The sequence below is a fragment of the Talpa occidentalis genome, unplaced genomic scaffold (genome assembly GCF_014898055.3).
Source record: "Talpa occidentalis isolate TD23 unplaced genomic scaffold, MPIMG_talOcc4v2.1, whole genome shotgun sequence".
Classification (NCBI taxonomy): domain Eukaryota; kingdom Metazoa; phylum Chordata; class Mammalia; order Eulipotyphla; family Talpidae; genus Talpa; species Talpa occidentalis.
This window is the reverse complement of record NW_026555331.1, coordinates 133,485,594-133,503,418: the sequence shown is the minus strand read 5'-3', so window position 1 is coordinate 133,503,418 and position 17,825 is coordinate 133,485,594. Positions and strand designations below refer to the sequence as shown.

The 17,825-nt window shown below is 35.4% G+C and overlaps 1 protein-coding gene across 2 annotated transcripts in view; it reads left to right on the top strand.

The window, feature by feature from the left end:
• The window catches only part of CADPS2 (calcium dependent secretion activator 2), a 410,328-nt gene that overhangs the window by 301,918 nt on the left and 90,585 nt on the right, over positions 1–17,825 (top strand). For both annotated transcript variants that reach the window (XM_037512374.1, XM_037512392.2), the window contains exons 14-16: positions 2,407–2,508; positions 12,731–12,794; positions 16,188–16,311. In XM_037512374.1, the coding sequence (XP_037368271.1) occupies positions 2,407–2,508; positions 12,731–12,794; positions 16,188–16,311 (290 nt within the window). The remainder of the gene's footprint in view (positions 1–2,406; positions 2,509–12,730; positions 12,795–16,187; positions 16,312–17,825) is intronic.

The window sequence follows — 17,825 nt, the reverse complement described above, 5'->3', positions numbered from 1 at the left end:
TGACTGAAACTTTGTGGGTAGCTCATGTTCATTGCTTTATAATTTATAATTCAGCCTTTCTCCTTTTTAAGTTATTTAAAAGACCAATATTTTGCCATTAGCTTTTCTAGTTAATGTTCCAAATGCATTCCAGTGAAGTATAATTGATGTGTTCTCACTATGAAATTGATGTTTATGAATGAAATTTAACAAATATTTTCAAAGCATAAATTCCAGCCCTGTGTGAGTTTCTGAAGTAACAAATTATTTACTGTATATTGGGGGGTGGGGAATTCTCAAAGTTAAATGAGGATTTAATGTGAATAGGTCTTTATGTCAGTATGAGTCAGATATAACTTTAAAATTTATTGCTTTTATCTGAATTGGCTGCTTTACAAATACCAAAGATACACATGCATATACATATACACACATATACACACAAGTACTTACACACATATATGTGTATGTGTTAAAAAAAATGGTGGGAGCATCAAGTAAAAATCTTTGGGGTAAGTTTTTTAACTTAGGTAACATTGGTTTGTATCATTGTTTGTGTTTTTGAACCACAGGATCTCCCTGTTCAGGTGCTGAAACCATGCTACATCCACCCCCAGATATCCGTAGTCCACGACCATAGTCCATTGCACTCCTAGTAGGAAAGTTATTTTACACATTCATTTCCCTTTGTTTTTCATAATCCTCATTTCTACCCATTCCAAACATGAACATTAAAATTTTAGTAAGTTGTACACCAGTGAGAATGGCACATATTAAAAAAACTAGCAACAACAAATGTTGGCAAGGGTGTGGAGAAAAAGGAACTCTTCTGCACTGTTGGTGGGAGTGCAAACTGGTCCAACCACAATGGAGAGCTGTGTGGAGATTTCTGGACCTACTAAACATAGAGCTTCCATATGATCCAGCAATTCCATTCCTAGGTATTTACCCAAAGGACACAGAAACAGCAATTCCAAAGAACACCTGCACCCCTATGTTTATAGCAGCACTGTTTACAATAGCTAAGCTTTGGAAACAGCCCAAATGCCCAAAAATAGATGACTGGATCAAGAAGATGTGGTACATATACACCATGGAATATTACTCAGCATTCAAAAAAGATAAACACATGCAATTTGCAGCAACATGGATGGCGCTGGAAGGGATCATGCTCAGCGAAATAAGCCAGAAAGAAAAAGAAAAATACCGGATGGTCTCACTCATAGCAGGAATCTAGAGAACTTAAATAAGGGACCAGGAAAATGAATAACTATAAGAAAGTGAAAATCAAAATCAACAAAAAACTATGAACCAGAGACACTTTTTGGGGGTGGGGGGCGGGAGGGGAGGGATTGGGGTCAGAATGGGGGGGTTGCAATTGTATGGGGAATATAAAAATAAAATTTATAAAAAAAAAATAAAAAAAGGAAAAAAAAATTCAGTAAGTTGGAATGATAAATACACAGCCTGGTTTAAAATATATGCTTTAAAAAAATAGGCTAGTAGGAAAATAAATGATTGGTGGTAATTACCAAATGCAAAAGCTCATTTTGTTGAAATAGATAGTGAAATTTTGAAGTGAATGATATTAATATGTCTTTTTCCATGTGTTAACAAAGATAACATTTAAAATTTATGTTTGTAATGTTAGGTGATACTGTATAACCAGATCCTTAAATTGTTATTGAATAAATTCCAATCCCTGCTGTTAGGTGTGTTTTATTTTTATTTTCAGTCCTCATCTTAAAGCAGATTTCCCTTTTGTCTTCCTAGCTATTTTAAAAATCCTAATCCTTGACTTCATAGGGATATTTGGGTAAATATAGATCTCTTAAAAAGAAGCCTAACAGGTCTTTCTTCCTATGTTTTCATTCAAATATTTTATTTATAGGCCCACATATTTTTTTTAAAAAAGCAGTAAACCACTATATGTACCTGAATTTTCTGTTTTTTATAAATCTCTAATGTCATACTGCTTTAATTTTTATTTGGATAAGAAGTAGTTAAGACATTTTGTCTTGTATTTGATGTATTTTTTATAGTATTTCCATTCAGGGGAATTCATTTAATTGGTCAAATGTTTGGTGCCACTATAAAACACTTTTCACTGCCATTCTCAAGGACTAGTCATTGTTTTCTGTAGATCTGGAAAATATTTATTGTAATCCTTTACCTTGAAGGCTATCTAAAAGAAAATAATTCCCTTCTATTCATTCCAGGTCAAAATATGAAGCAAATAGCTACAAATAATGTGCCAACAAATTTCCTCTATAGACACAAGTATATGTGTACTGTGAGCAAATATACATAGTTTTTAATCATTTGCACTTTCAGGATAGTATATATACATATATAAAGATATAAAATAGATAAAAGTGAAAGTTATTTGAGTATAAATTGATAAATCTGATTTTTTTTTTTTTTTAGGCCTGATGGAATTGGAACTGTTTCTATCGAAGAAAAAGAGAGATTTGAGGAAATAAAAGAACGACTCTCTTCCCTCTTAGAAAATCAGATAAGCCATTTTAGGTATCTGCCTTGTTTATTAATACAAGTATTTTTTTCCTTGGTTTACTCAACCTGCCAGTCCCCCTCAAACTGTCTATTATGTCTTCCTGCTATTACTCAAGGACTATAGTAGTTTGTCCTCCCTTGCTTACAAGAGATGTTCCACATCTTCCTCAGTCTGCTCTGCACAGCCCACGACTCTGTTTCCAGCTCATGTTTGGGGTCCCCTTCCGTCCTCTGTCCGGTGCTCTGTGTCTCTCACTTGCCTTGTATGCTTCTCATCCTGGCACAGCCTCGTCCCCAGCTTGGTGACTATCTCTCCCTCTCTCTGTGTTGCCAGGTACAGAGACTCCCACACCCTGCCTTTACAGTGAGCTTTTCTTGATTATTCCAGTGAAGAATAGAAAAGCTGAAGTCTTTTAGCATTTATCATCTGTACTCTTCTCTTGTCATTCATCAGGTAGTTAGGATACATGTGGCTTAAGTCTCCTTTTTATTTGCATTTTGTGAGGGAAACAAAGGGGGAGCCACAGTCCCTTTCATGGTCCTTGCTCAAAGAAATATTGATACCAAGTGGCAGATAAAATCCTGAAAATATTTATTTTTCCCTTATATTGATAATTCAACAGAACTTAATGATTGAACATGTAATATGCCAATACTTGGACATTTCTAACACTGTTCTCATTGGACTCAGTGGAATGTTGCCACGTTGGGCTGTGTGTCTTTACTATGCCCATTATGTTGTAATACGTTTCACGTGACCATATTAAAATAAACTTAGTTAATATTCTCCATTTAAAAAAAAAAAAACCTGTTATTTATCCGTTTGAATGCTGTATGGCTGCTCTGAGCCTCAATTACCTTATCTGGAATGTGAAAAGCTTAGATCCAGTGATTCTGAGATGATTTTGAAGGAAGAAATTCCCACAGGGTGGACTGTAGCATCTGGCCCTTCCATTAGTGATTTCAACTGGGCCTGGTACCATCACCTGAAGGTAAGTGAAGTGAGCGAGGATTTTTGTCGTTGTCACAGTAACCAGGCAGAGATGCGATATGGGGGGTGGAGTGATTCCGTGCTGGGTTTGAGCAAAAGTGCATGGCACAGTCTCACATTGAAGATTGTCCCGCTGGAAAGGCATATAGGTTCGTGTCAGGAAATACTGATCTAGATAGACAGCAGCGTTCAACTTACAGAGCTAAGATTGAATTCTTTGCTGACTATTTTTTAAGTTTGTAAACAAAATAGAGAACAAAAGAAGGCTTTTGTAATTGCCAGGGATGTTTCCGCATTTGCTGCTAAGACTATTGTCTCTTAGATTGTGTGGAGAACTTTAAATTTATGTCTTTCAATGCTAATCCATGTTAGTTTCCTTTCTCAGACATTACTGAGTCAGAAGTCATCATTCGATGAATATCTTATCAGTGACTGTGTAAGTCCCTGTGTTTATTTGTATCAGTGCTTCCATCTACAAGTAACAAATCCAGCATCAAATTGGTTTAACAATATATAGATGTTTATACTCACTTACCTGCAGGGGTCAGGGAGGGTGACCTTCAGTAACTCTCACTCCTTTTCTTTGTGATTCTCACTTGACTGTCCTTGCTAGAATGACTTTTCCCCCCATTGGCAGCAAGACCACAGGATTTCTTGGTCTCACATCTATACTTGCCAGTATTCAAAGTAAGTGATAGAGGCCTCCCTCTCTTGGTTCTCTTAAGATCATGATGACTTTCCTTAGAAGAGCCTAGTAAACTGCCCCTCATATCTCATTTGCCCCAATTTAAGTCATGATTGCAATGCTGAACCCAACACAGGGGTCAGGAGTAGCCCAGGCATTAAATGCCTGGACCCCCAGGATTGAATTGACCTGATCAGAAACATCCCACCAAGGGTATGTGAGCCCACCTACCATCCAGCAACAGCACAATGGGAGGCAAGGACTCAGCAATTGTTCTCATAATTTATTGCATTAGATTCTCCAGAATTTTTTTCCCTCTTTTTCTCTCATATGCACATCCTCTTTAAATAACTTCTTTAAAGATGACCTCAGCAATCTTTTTAGCTTTTATCTCTTCAATGTAGTGAGGACAAGAATTAAAAACAACTGGTCTAGACATTTGGATTGACTTTTATATTCCCTTTTATATTTGTAGAGTTTGTATGAACTTTACAATTTTTTTTTCTGAGTCCATAGAAGACTGGACAACAGGAAATAGGATTAAAGTAGCAAGGAAGAAATTTTAGGCAGCCATCATAGGAAAATTTAGAAAAGAATTTCAATTTCCCATGAAAATCTTCATAGGGATTCTATCATTTATCTTCTTTAGTCACTTATGTTGAACTATAGATATGACATAAATTACTTAACTCACACTAACCTAACAACAGTACTATTAATATATGTATACTTATTAATGTATGTAATACATGTGTGTAGAAATTTATTTAGGCCCAACTGAATTCCAGAAGCGAATTTAAAAGACAAAGATGAAATAAGACAAAATAAAAATAAATGAGGAATTTTTAAAAACAGAAGACTTTCTGCATTTCTGGTTTAACTTCCTCACAAACCTAACTGAAACAACAAAGTAGTATGTTCCAGAAGCCATGACTCCCAAAGACAATAAAAATAAAGAGGAAAAATTTGCAAGTCAGATGGATGAGTGGTACCTAATTTAGTCTCTCAGGAAAGACTGAATCATATAGACTGGCAATGAGGAAAGCAGAGATGCAATCTCATGTCATACAACCTCCAAAATGTTTAGGAATTGCTAGGCTTGAGCCCTTTGAGAAATTGAGTAAAGGACAATTTGTCATAAATCTACTTACGACACACTAGATCCCCAGATCTCGTTTCAAAATCAGCAACCAGGCTGCTGCTCCTCGCCTGGCAGAGCATGGTGGATTTGTTCCCCCGAGAGGGTAAATTAGAGGGTTTCTGGGTGAGCTAAGGTGAATGAGGGAAGGAAACATCAGGTCCAGCTGGAGTTAGGGGTTATGTCCAGAAGCAGGGAGATTAAATAAACGTTTATGCTGAAATCTGAGAATCACAGTCTTCTTCCAAATCACACACTTGCCTCCAAAATGCTGGCAGGCAGGCAGACTGGCTTCTACCTTCCAGGTACATTATAAATGTCTTCCCCAGGGACTCTCACTAGCCCAAAAGAGAAAAGCTAAAGCTGTGGATAATAGAGACTCCCACAAATTGCCCAGCCAGATTCCCCTTCAGAAAAACCATAATCAACATCTGCCCACAGAGGGGCATATAGCTTCCACTCTGGCTTTTAATAGCATGTGTTTGAAAATGATCAGACAGCCAAAGTCAACTGACATTTAAGGAAAACATTTAATAAGGCAGGTAGAGCCCCAAACAAGTAAATAACACAAAAAAAATCTTGGAAAAAAAATTTATATGTAGAGAAAAAAATAAATGGGGTGAGGAGATGGTAGAAATCTATTACTGATATCCTAGGAGAGTTTTGAGAAGGTAGAGCATCAGTAAAACAAAACAAGATGTCATGAGAGAATGAAAATTAGTAAAACAAAACAAGATGTCATGAGAGAATGAAAAATGACAAAACCACACAGAACAACAGGAGTGCTTAGAAGTTGTATGCAAAGAACACACACACACACACACACACGCGCGCGCGCACACACTATGGAAAGATTAAGTTAAATAAACCAGAATATAAGTAGGAGGTAGGAGGTAGGGAGTAGGAAAGTAAGAGTATAAAGAAAAGAAAAATTAAGAAATTCCCCCTGGAATTTCATCATCATAAATAATAGGAATTTTAGAAACAATTAAGGCTGAAGGTAGGTAGGAAATTGTCAATAAAACTATAGAGAAATTTGTTCCAGAATTAAAAGATACAAGTGGATTAAAATAGATACTCATCAGGGTATGTCCTCATGAATTTTCAGAATCTTGGGGATGCAAGAGGACATCCTGAAATGCAAGGAATAATGAATCAGAATGACTTGTCAAATAGTTATTGAGTGCCTACTATGTGTCAGGCAGTGAAGAAAATAAATAGGTGATGTTCTGAAGCTTTCACTTGATGTGAGGAGCAATACTGACTGTAATTCTGAAGGAAGATTATTTCCAACCTAGAATTCTGTTCCAGAAAAATCCAGGTTTTTGGTAATGATAAAATTACCTTTATGGGTAATGCTAGAATAGTATTTTTAGAGATGTGGACCCTCAACAGGTAATTTCCTTTCTGGGGAAAAATTCACCAAAACAAAATAAAGAGGGACAGCCTAAAACAGGAAATCAACTTGAGAGGGAATCTTCATAGTGCTGGTTAAATAGCGATCTCAAAATGACCTTGAACTTAGAGACCAACTGTTTCTGACTAGAGAAATCCAGAAATTCTTCAAGTAGATTAAGTTTACAAAACACTGAAATATTTTGACCACCTGGTATAGAATTTTGAAGTTATTTAAATTAGATATATATATGGGGGCCTCCCGGGTGGCGCAGCGGTTGATCGCTGGGCTGCAAGGCTGCCGGCAGCCTCTGCAGCGCCATTTCGATCCCCGACCGCTGGGTGAGGATCCCACTTGGCCTGCAGACCTCTCCTGCCGCCCGCTGCTGCCCTCAGCAGTGTACTTTGGTCCTTCTGCCTGTTCTGTTCCCCGCTCTGGCTCTGGTGGATTCTCTCACCCTCCCTCACTACTGACTATACCTAGTGCTTGTATAAATAAATAAATAAATAAATAAATCTTTTTTGAAAATTAAAAAAATAAATTAGATATATTAGTTATTTTAGAGTTTAAAGTTACATTAGATTAAGTATATATGAAAAATAAAAGCAGAGTATATAAACAAAGCAGTGAGCAAAGTATAAAAATACTCATATTGTAAATACTGTATGTCAGTTATCTAGGACATTTACATAATTAATATAATGTGAATACTGAATTTAGATAGAAGACCCCTGCCCCAAAAGGATGTGATTGTATTAAAAGGTGGGAAGGATAGGAATAATATTTAGGGTTCAAGAAAGTAGACTTTAATGAAGAGCTGCTTAAGTTCAAGATAAAGCAACAAGGTGATATTTACCCTCCTACCTGAAATGATTTTGTAGGAAAATATATGGGGAAAAAAGCTTCTTAAATACAGACAATAACAGTGATTCCTGAGAGATGGGAAACAAATGAAGTAAACCCTTTCATTGTTCCCTCCCTTTGTAAGAGTGTCTCTAAACCATGACCCCAGAAGAGGGAACCTGGGTGGAACTGATAGACCCCCTAGCAGGAGACAGAATTGGTGGTACAAGGAGCCCAAGATAGAGAGTTCTCAAGTCAAAGCTCTAAAGAAGAGAGAGAGGGAAGAGAACTAAAAGTATTTGCTGAGGGTCTCTCTGGAGTCTTCAGCAAGTAGAAATCAGCACATACACATATGATGAAACCATCCAAAATTGGGCAAAAGACTAGGTGAAAGAATGATGGAGAAAACCAAAGCTAACAAAGCACTAAGATTAGTTCCACTTTCCACTACCCAAAGTGGAATACCTTTTAGTTCATGAGCATCAGGGAGAGTGTTAGTGTCCCCACTCAACAGTGGGGAAAAAGCCTCAGAATACATTACCATAACCATCTCCCCTAATGAGGATTAAAAATCAATATTCAGTTGAATCACACTGGGTCCTAGGTTTCAGAACAAAGTTAAAAGGATAGGAAAGTATTCAGTCACCTCTAAAATAACATCACAATGTCTAGCACCCAGGCAGAAATTTCTAGTTAGTCATGGGGGATGTAATATACAGCATGTTGACTAAGTTAATAATACTTGAGAGTTGCTAAGAGTAAATTTTAGTCATCTCATCACAAAAAAATGTGATTATGTGTGCTGTCAGGGGATAACTAGACAGTATGGTGATTATTTCACAGGATTACAAATATCACATTGTATTGGACACTTGAAACTAATACAATATTATATGTCAGTTAGACCTCAAAAAAAGTAGGAATGAAAATGAAAACAAAATTTCCAGGCATACCAAGAAGTAGTAAAATATGACCAAAGAAGAGAATAGAACGATCCAGCCAGAAGTGAAAATGATACAGAGGATACAGATATAATTACTAAGCAGTCTTACTAAAAACATAATTATTACTATGATATACATTCAACCTATTAGGCTGTCTATAGAAAACCTACAGTGAACATCTTAGTTAATACTGAAAGGCTGAGTACTTTCTCTCAGGATCAAAATTAGGCAAGCTATCCACTCTCACTACTTCTATTTAGAATTGAACTGCTCCAGCTAGTGCAGTGAGGTGGTAGTGTAAGACATCCACACTAGAAAGGAAGAAGTAAAATTATCTTTATTTAGATGGCATGGCCATTCTATGTAGAAAATTCTATGAAAAATACCAAAAAATATCGCTCCTCTAATAAGTAGGTTTAAAATAGTTACATGATCCCAGGTAAATATACAAGTGTCAAATTCTCTCTAGGTACTAGCAACAGATGACCAGAAATTGAAGTTAAAATGCAATGCCATTTACAGTAGTAACAAAATTATTAAATACTGTGGTTTACTTTGACAAAATATATGTTAAACCTGTGTGACTGAAAAATACAAAGTCATACACAGAAATTTAAAAAACCTATAAAAAAGACAAATATACTGCATTCTTAGGTCAGAAGACTAAATATTAATGTGTCAGTTTCTCCTAAATTTATCTATAGATCCAGTACTAGTTAGCTCAGCCAAAATCCCAATAGGATTTTATAGGAATTGACTACAAATTGTGGGGAATTACAGTATATCCAAATGCAAAATAGTAACCTGGACAGTTGAGTGCTACTGTATTCTATTAATATAGATTTTTTTTTAAAAAAAATACCTACTGGTATGGATGTGAAACTGGAGCTCTGAATACTCTGTTGAATTTAAAATGATTCAACCCACTTTGTAAAATAGTTTGTAGATTTTCAAAAATTTAAACACCCATCATTATGACCCAGCCATTCTTCTTATCGGTAGAATGAGAAATGAAAGTACATGTTCCCACGAAGATATGTACATAACTGTTCATACCAGCATTATTCATAATATCCAAAATACGAAAACAAGCTAGATGACTGTTAACAGGAACACAATATACAATGTATTGGAGTAGCTCCAAACAATAACAAGAAATGAATTATTGATAAGCGCAATACTACCATGAATGAAAATTGAAATAATTATTCTGTGAGCAAAATCAGACTTTAAAAAGACACATGCTGTATGATTCTTCTTAAATAGAAAATAAAAATAAAAATGGCTATGATTGCCAGCCCCAGGAATAGAGAGGAAACTTTGGAGGGCCATGAATATGTACATTACATTGTTGATAGTGATGGATTCCCAGACGTATACTATTAAAAACAAGATTACATGCCAAGTTCCATGTCACCAAAACAACATTTAATTACAGTGTCATGTCTTGGAAATAGATTCTTAAACCAATCAATCAAGAATTACTTGATGAGCATTAGTTAGATAGTCTGCCTGCTAGACCCCTGCCATCCCCTAAAGAAAGATAATCTTGCCATAAGTTCACTTTTTTGCTTGATATAGCTTTCCTGTTGCTGCTCCCTTTCTGCATAAAAGTCTTTCACCTTCTACAGTTCATCAGAACTCCTCTCTGTCTGCGAGATGGGATGCTGCCTGATTCTAGTTGATTCTTACTCCAGTAAACTCTTAAATTTCTTAATATAATCTAATATAATAGGCCTCAGCTTATCTTTCATCAGTATCATATATAAAAACTTATAAATTATATACATTAAATATGTGCACTTTATTGTCTCTTGCACCTCTAAATAAAGCTATTTAAAAGTCTTTCCTGCCTCTTTTTTTATAATGCAAAGTTAGTAAGATAATATTTATGACTGGAAAGTATAAATTAGAAATATAAGCATTTAGGTTAGAGATGTTATCTTTAAAGAGAGAATCAGCTAAAAGTTAAAAACACTTTTTTTCTAGAGAAATTACTTAAGAAGTTGGTTGAAGCTGGTATAAAGGACTTCTGGTGTTTGTGTTTTTGTTTGTTTGTTTATTTGTTTTACATTTTAAAGGGCAGGTTTATTAGGAAAAGAAGAAAAAGAGAGACCTGCATTATCACAGGCAGGCAGGAGAACTGCCAAAGAACTTCTGGTTTTCATAAAATTTTTTAGAAGATACTTTCTCTTAAACTATGTGCATATATAAGTGAAAACTATAAATACTGTGTTTTAAGGTGGGTAAGGAAAAGAAACAATAATAGAACAGGTCTATGCAGGCTAATTTATCTGTGAAATTAATTTACTAAAGTGGGAAATGAGTCATTTCGGTTGATTCAAGATTAGATATTAAACTTGGTTGAATTTTATTTGATAATTGAGTGCTTTCCATTTTGTTTTTCTATTATAGAGCTGCAAAGTGGTAAAACCCAAAATATTTATCCTGAAAGGCAGAACAAAACAATTCCTTCCTTTTAAAACTTGTTTTGTGAAGATTAATTAAGCTTCTGTATAGTTATTTTCTGTACTTTATTGATTCAGGATTACTTGTACCCTGTAAATGTGTTGAATTATTTACACATCATGGGCAGCTAATGCTAATTCAGAACATACCCAGTGGGACCTCCGAGCCCTGAAATGCTAAATGTAATCTGGGGATCAGTAACATTCCATTCATAAAATGTGTCACCCACAGGTTAATGGAAATAAACAATAGGAAAGACAATGGGTGGATTATGCAAATACACTGAAAAGATTTAAGCAGGGGGAGGGGACTACAAGAACCCAATTTGTGTTTTATTTAAATGTGGATTAAGGTTTATGGTATACAAAATGATTAAAGCTACTTTACTAATTTGCTAATGCTCTAAAAAAGCATCACTGCACAGGAAGAACTCTTATCTAAATAAATTGATTGTGGTTTTTTGTGTGTGAAGGGGAAGCTAATAGGGTACAGAGACAAGATTAAGTGATGGAGATTTTAACAGCAAATGAAATGAATACATTTCTAAAGAGAACTTTGACTAGGTTTGTGCGACACTTGCTTACATTTATCTGAAATTATGAAAGTTTCACAAAACTAAAACGCAGTCCTAATAGAAATTAAGTGACTTTGTGAGAAATCAATTTTTTCCTTTAAAATTTTATCTTATAAAATAAGTTAAACTTAAAACATGTAGTTTTTAGGGAAATCTGTTTAGATTATGGTGAAAATAATAATTCATTGTAAATTAGCTCTTTGGAAATATGTCTGCTAAATCCCTGATATGGAGGGGGAGGGAATTGAACTGATTTTCAAGTTATTTGAAGATTTCTAGTCAGAGCAAGGTGGCAGCTTAAGGACAGACAGCCTGTAGCCCTGGATTTTGGGTAGGGGCTGGGGGTCTTGAGAGGGTGCTTAGCTAAACCTGGTTCTACAAAGCCAGGAGCTCCAGCAGGAAGGAGCTGCCCTGACATTCTGCACTAAGTGGTAAGTGACCTGAAGAGAGACCCCCCATTGTAAAAGCAATAAACCTGTCACCACTGTGTGGCAGTGAGCTTCTGAGGGGCCCACGTACTGTCCCAGCTTCTGACCCTGACTTCAGAACACCTGCCCTCCTGTCGCTGGTGTATGTTAGGGACACGGGGACTAGAAATACTGGATTAATGACTCTGCAGGCAAAAGAGCTGCAGAAGGTTCATGTGCTTTGCGTGGGGAGGCTGGAGAGCCTTGAGAGACAAATGTCAGGAAAAGGGGGAACTGGAACCTTGTTTGGCCTAGAAGTTGTATCTGTGATATATTTCCATCTTAAAACATACATTAAAAGCTAGGAGGAACGGGGAGTGGTATTTCATTTTATTGGTAGAGCTTGAATAGCAACAGGCCTTAAAGAAGAACCTCTTAGGAAATGAGTTTTAAGTATTTCTTTACTCTTTGGATCTTAGAGCTTCTTTGTTGGTTACTGTTTTCTTTCTGTATCTGTAGCATCAAAACTTAAACAGTTTTGTCATCAGTTTACACTCTCACTACTAGATTTTTCTGTGATGGGTTTATGTGAACTGCTGCCGCTAAGTTTTTTCCAGTTGATTTGTGTTGATGCAGCTGATGGCGAAACCTCAGCTAAGCTTGGTTCCACAGTTTGAAGCTATTTTACCACCTTTCTTTATTTTTCATTAATGCTAAATGATAGACGAATTTTTCAGCTGTCCTGGATATTAAACATTTGACCTCTTCACTCCTTCTTTTGTTTTTAAAGATACTGTTTTCCCTTTGGACGACCTGAAGGTGCCCTAAAAGCAACACTTTCATTACTTGAAAGGGTATGTTTGAACAATTTTATAAATTTTTTTGTGTTCTCAATTGCTGTGTATTTTAGTTACTGAAGTAGACAGACTACCCATTCCCTCCCAGCCAGTGTGTCTCCTGAGTTAACAGCATTCAGTAGTTCTCACCCCATCTCTTGCTACCTCCAAATTCCTGTATCTCTCTTCCTCCTCCTCCTCAAAGCTGTTCAGAAGCCCCACCACAGCTGTCCTATGCTGAGCTTAGGACACCCTTTTGCTAGTTTTTTCCCTAATAAAATGGTCATTTTTAAGTTAAGTGTAATTAGCTCTGTTTTTCAGACTTCATGGTTTTTTATTACCCATTTATTTGTCCTTCCACCTGTCACATTTCTCATATCTGTAAGATTTATCATTTAACAGTCACAAATCTGTCACTCCTTTCCTCTTCATTTATCTTAAAATTTCTTTCAATTTGTGTATTGCTCTATTTGGAATGGGTTGCTTTAAATTATTTCATGAATTGTAGAAAATTCATTTTCCCCGCAAAAAATAAGTAGTAAAGTTTGAGATCCAATAAAAATAATTTAGTAATGAAAGTTTATTCCCCTCTCCTGTTTTTTGTAGCAGAGTAGGTTTAAAAGGGAAGTACCATTTTCATTTGTCCCTAAAACTCTTTATCAGCTTGTTGGAATCCAACAATTTATATGAACAACTCCTATTCCTTATTAGTGTAAAGAAGAATTTCTACAGCCTATCTTTGCTTCATGATTTGATTTCTTTTCAAATACTTGTTCATGTCCATTTTTCTGCCAAATCAATTGCAGATTTGCCATCGTTTCTAAGTACCTCTGTTAAAAATCAAAAGGGAAAAACAGTGTTTAGTGACTAAAAGACTTGGAAGATGAGGGCTACAACTGATGACTAAAGTGAGACCTTTGAATTATAGATTACGTTCATCTATATAAATGATATAAATTGTGTTATCCTTGATTGCTATGCATTGTATGACAGAAATATGATTGTAATAAATACATATTTTATCAGAATTATTAATAATAATAGAAACAGCAATAACCTAGACTGTTCAAAGTATTCCTTTCATCTTATTTCCTGAGGTATTATAGATCAGAAAATATCATTAAAAAGAACTTTATTTTTTGGAAAGGCATTCCAGCCTGGGTTCCTAGCTCAGTTCCTCTCTCTTCTGGTTTCCACGGTGAATCGCCCTCCTTCCTACAGCAGGGAAGAGTTACTGTTAGGAGAGGTGCCTTGTGCCCTGCTCTGACAGCTCACAGAGTGAACAGTGACTTTTATTCCAGTTACACTCACTAATCATGCCTCTTGTTGAACTGAATGAGAAATCGTCATGGCCATTTTTTATTTTCATGTCTCTCTACTTACTGACATCTTTAAAAAATAAAGTCTACATGAGAATTCTTGATACGTGCGATGGCTTGAAAGAGCATGGGGAGGCAGCATGAAGCAAAGGTTGTGTCTCCCTTTCTGTACTTGCCAGCTCTTTAGAAAATCGAGAATGCACTTTGCCAGAAAAGACGATTCAGTTAGCCCCACTCCTTATTAAGTGTCCAACTCCTAGATAATATGACTTATTTATTGCTTGACTTACATATGTGTTCTAATTATAACAGCTATTTCTATTATTTAAGTTTGCCACTGTGGAGAAAACCTAATGGTAAAGTTTATGGTTCTGCATATGGAACAAAATGAATCATAAATTTTTGTGATAATCACAGTAAAAATAATAGTGCAGGTAAATGCTTGGTTTTTGTTAACTATAAGCAGAGATTTTTCTGAGCATAAAGAACCAAATGTGCAGTTGTAATTAAAGTGCCAAATATATGTCAATGTGTTAAAGATTTCTAATATGAGAATATAGAAGAATAATTGAATTTGATAGGGAAAAATTTTCAAGTGTTAAAGTTTGATGTTTTCTGAAGGAAACCCTGCCTAACAAAACTAAAATATGTTGTCAAGGATCACCAGTGCTTGCATGATTGAATAAATTTGAGATGATAAAATCCTTAGTGCCCATGCAGATCCAGAGCATGAAATGGATGTTTGCATGTTCTTTGAAGATAAAAAATGAATAGTAATTACACTTACAAAAACCTTGTCTCCTCTATGGTCAAACCTTGTCTCCTCTGTGGTCATATTTTGCTATATAATTTATAATTTAAGCAAAAGCCAAACAAGAAAAAATTGCATTCAATGTATGAAAGAGTAGAATTTAGCTAATTAGTGTAATCAAAAGTTATGAACAGTTTTATCACTAAGAAAGTTGTAAGACAAATTATCAATGAGTCATTACAAAAGTGCTTACATATATTTTGGATCCTGGCTATCATTATAATATTCCCTTGCCATTAATAATACTTTTTTTTTGCAAGCATGTACAGTAAACTTTAATGTACTTAAGGATTTTCAAATCCTTTTATAACATCTTTACTATTCTTTTTTTAATTAATATTTTATTTTATATAATTCTTAAATCATTTTTCATTTTTGCGCATGCACAATGTATGCATTATCATTTTGGTTATATTCCCCATACAATTGCACCCCCCCTTATTTTGACCCTAGTCCTTCCTCTCCCCTCCCATTTCTCCCTCCCCCGTAGTGTTTCTCTTGTTTATAGTTGCTTGTTGATTTTGATTTTTACTTTGTATTAATTAGTATTGTTCCTGGTCCCTTATTTAGGCTTTCTAAATTCCTGCTATGAGTGAGACCATCCGGTATTTTTCTTTTTCTTTCTGACTTGCCATTAATAATACTTTTTAAGGAAAAATCTGAAAATACGCTTTAGGAGCTCAATAGAAAAATATCAGTTTTTTTTTTATAACAGAGAATTTTTGTATGTTTTAACATTTGATCCTCCATTTCACCAGGACAAAGAAGTTTTCTCCCTCTTCAGTAGATCACAGTAATTATAGTTTAATTAGTGGGAGTAAGGGCCTTGATTTGTATAGAGCTCTAGAATGAAGGTTGTCGTTAATGGAATTTTTGTTGTTGTTTTCCTATATATATTGATCAAAAGATTTAAAGCTCTTAAATTAGGGATGCGCAAGACAAATTTTGTTTATGATTTGTCCCATGGATTGTAATCCTTATCTGAAACAGCTGCTCTAATGGTGTCAAGGGTCCCTGGAGGAAAAGTGGCAGTCACACTGAATGGTGGCTTGGCCTGTGGGAGGTTTTGATGTGCATAAATGAGGCTTAGACAGGAGAAGCCAAGATTGGAGGATTACGTTCCCAGTTGTGAAGTGCCGACTCATTACTTCCCTCCCTGTCACCTAAGATGCCTTCCTAGTAATAGTCAGCTCTAGGATAATTCGGGTGACTTTTTGTGTTTATTTTATAAATCATTCTCCATATCCATCTAGCTCCTTCTCCTTTTCCCACTCTCTCTAGGTTTTGATGAAAGATATTGCCACTCCCATACCAGCAGAAGAGGTGAAAAAAGTGGTCAGAAAATGTCTTGAGAAAGCTGCCTTGATCAATTACACTAGACTCACAGAATATGCCAAAATAGAAGGTCAGTACAGTGAGCAATTGCCGTGGTGGCGGGGAGAGCCAACAATGCCTATTAACTGAATTTTCTGTGAGAAGTCCTTTCCTTTCCCGAACAAACCTGTACCATGGCAAAGGGAAATGTCTCATTAAAATCTCAGCTGGTGAACTGAAGAGCTTTTTCCTATTCATTGCTTTAATATGCCTCCTGGGACTCTGCTTGAATGAAAGACCCAGGATTCGTGCTTAAGTTGTCCTTTGTTCTTATTTTGAGTTTTCAAGAAACCAAAAGGTGTTTTCATGGGTTGTATTTTTTTACATTACTGTAAGTATGGCTAACATTTAAACTATGGGAAGTGTCTTCTTTCCTGATCAGTTACCCTGTAGAATTACATAATTTTCTTTTCTGTTTGAAAGTGTCACTCAGAGAAAGAGGAGTAACAGGTTGATTATAAACTGAGAGAATTTTCTACAACTTGTAACTACTTGCAGTAGAATGTTGCATTTGAAAGAGGAGTGAGAGGACTGTGCATCTTTTTCTCTCTAGGCTTTATTCATTAAAGATGCTGAGATTTAAGATGTTTGAAACTAAGTAGATTGGAATTTATGGGAAAGTCACAAAATCAGCTTTTGTTCAGCAGTCCTTTGATTGATATAATTAAGGAACTAAAATTCTTTGTTCTAATTACCATAGAACTGCTTGTATAATCTATGTAGCATTAACCTGGGGGGGGGGAGAAAAGTTTGCAATTATATCTTAATATAAAATCATCCATTAGAAAAAATGTTAGTATCTTTTAATATAAAATTGTACTTTGTGATTTATAAATTTATTAGTTGATATTAAGATAGTTTGATCAAAATTCAGTGGAAGAAAGCAGCTGATCATAATTGGATATGCTATATCCTTTTTTTCCTCTCCAAATCTGATCAAGCTTTCTAACAAGCATGTGATAACCAGCCTCCTGAGTGATTAACAAAAAAGCCATCCCATCACTATGGCAACCAATATTATATCACAAGAGTAACAACATGAAACCACCTTAGTTACCAGTTTAACATCATTAATTATGATATCATGTTGTGTTAAAGCAATAGCAATGAATATTAGATCATTTTGGAAAAGTAGGAGATAAGCAGATTGGTTTTCATATTTTGAATACTCATTTCAAACAGTTTTCATATTTTGGGACTATTGAGTGTTGTGACCACAAATTGAAAGAATTGATATAAAAATAGACATATTAAAAACCTTTCAAATCTGGCAAAAAGCAAAAATTTTGTGGGCAGCGTGAATGAAGTCAACTTTGTAGTATCCAAATATAATGAGCCCGATCAAAAAAAAAATTGAGTCCTTTTGTTCCTGTCTAGTTTATTATTTTTGTTACCATTACTTTGCCCAAGAATTTGAAATGGTGCACAGTATGTGTCTTTATATTTATTTTCTAGTCATAGAGCCCATTTTAAATATGGACAAGTGAAGGACCTTTTTTTTTATTTCTACACACCAATGGGCTTCTTCCATTCATCATCCAGGCA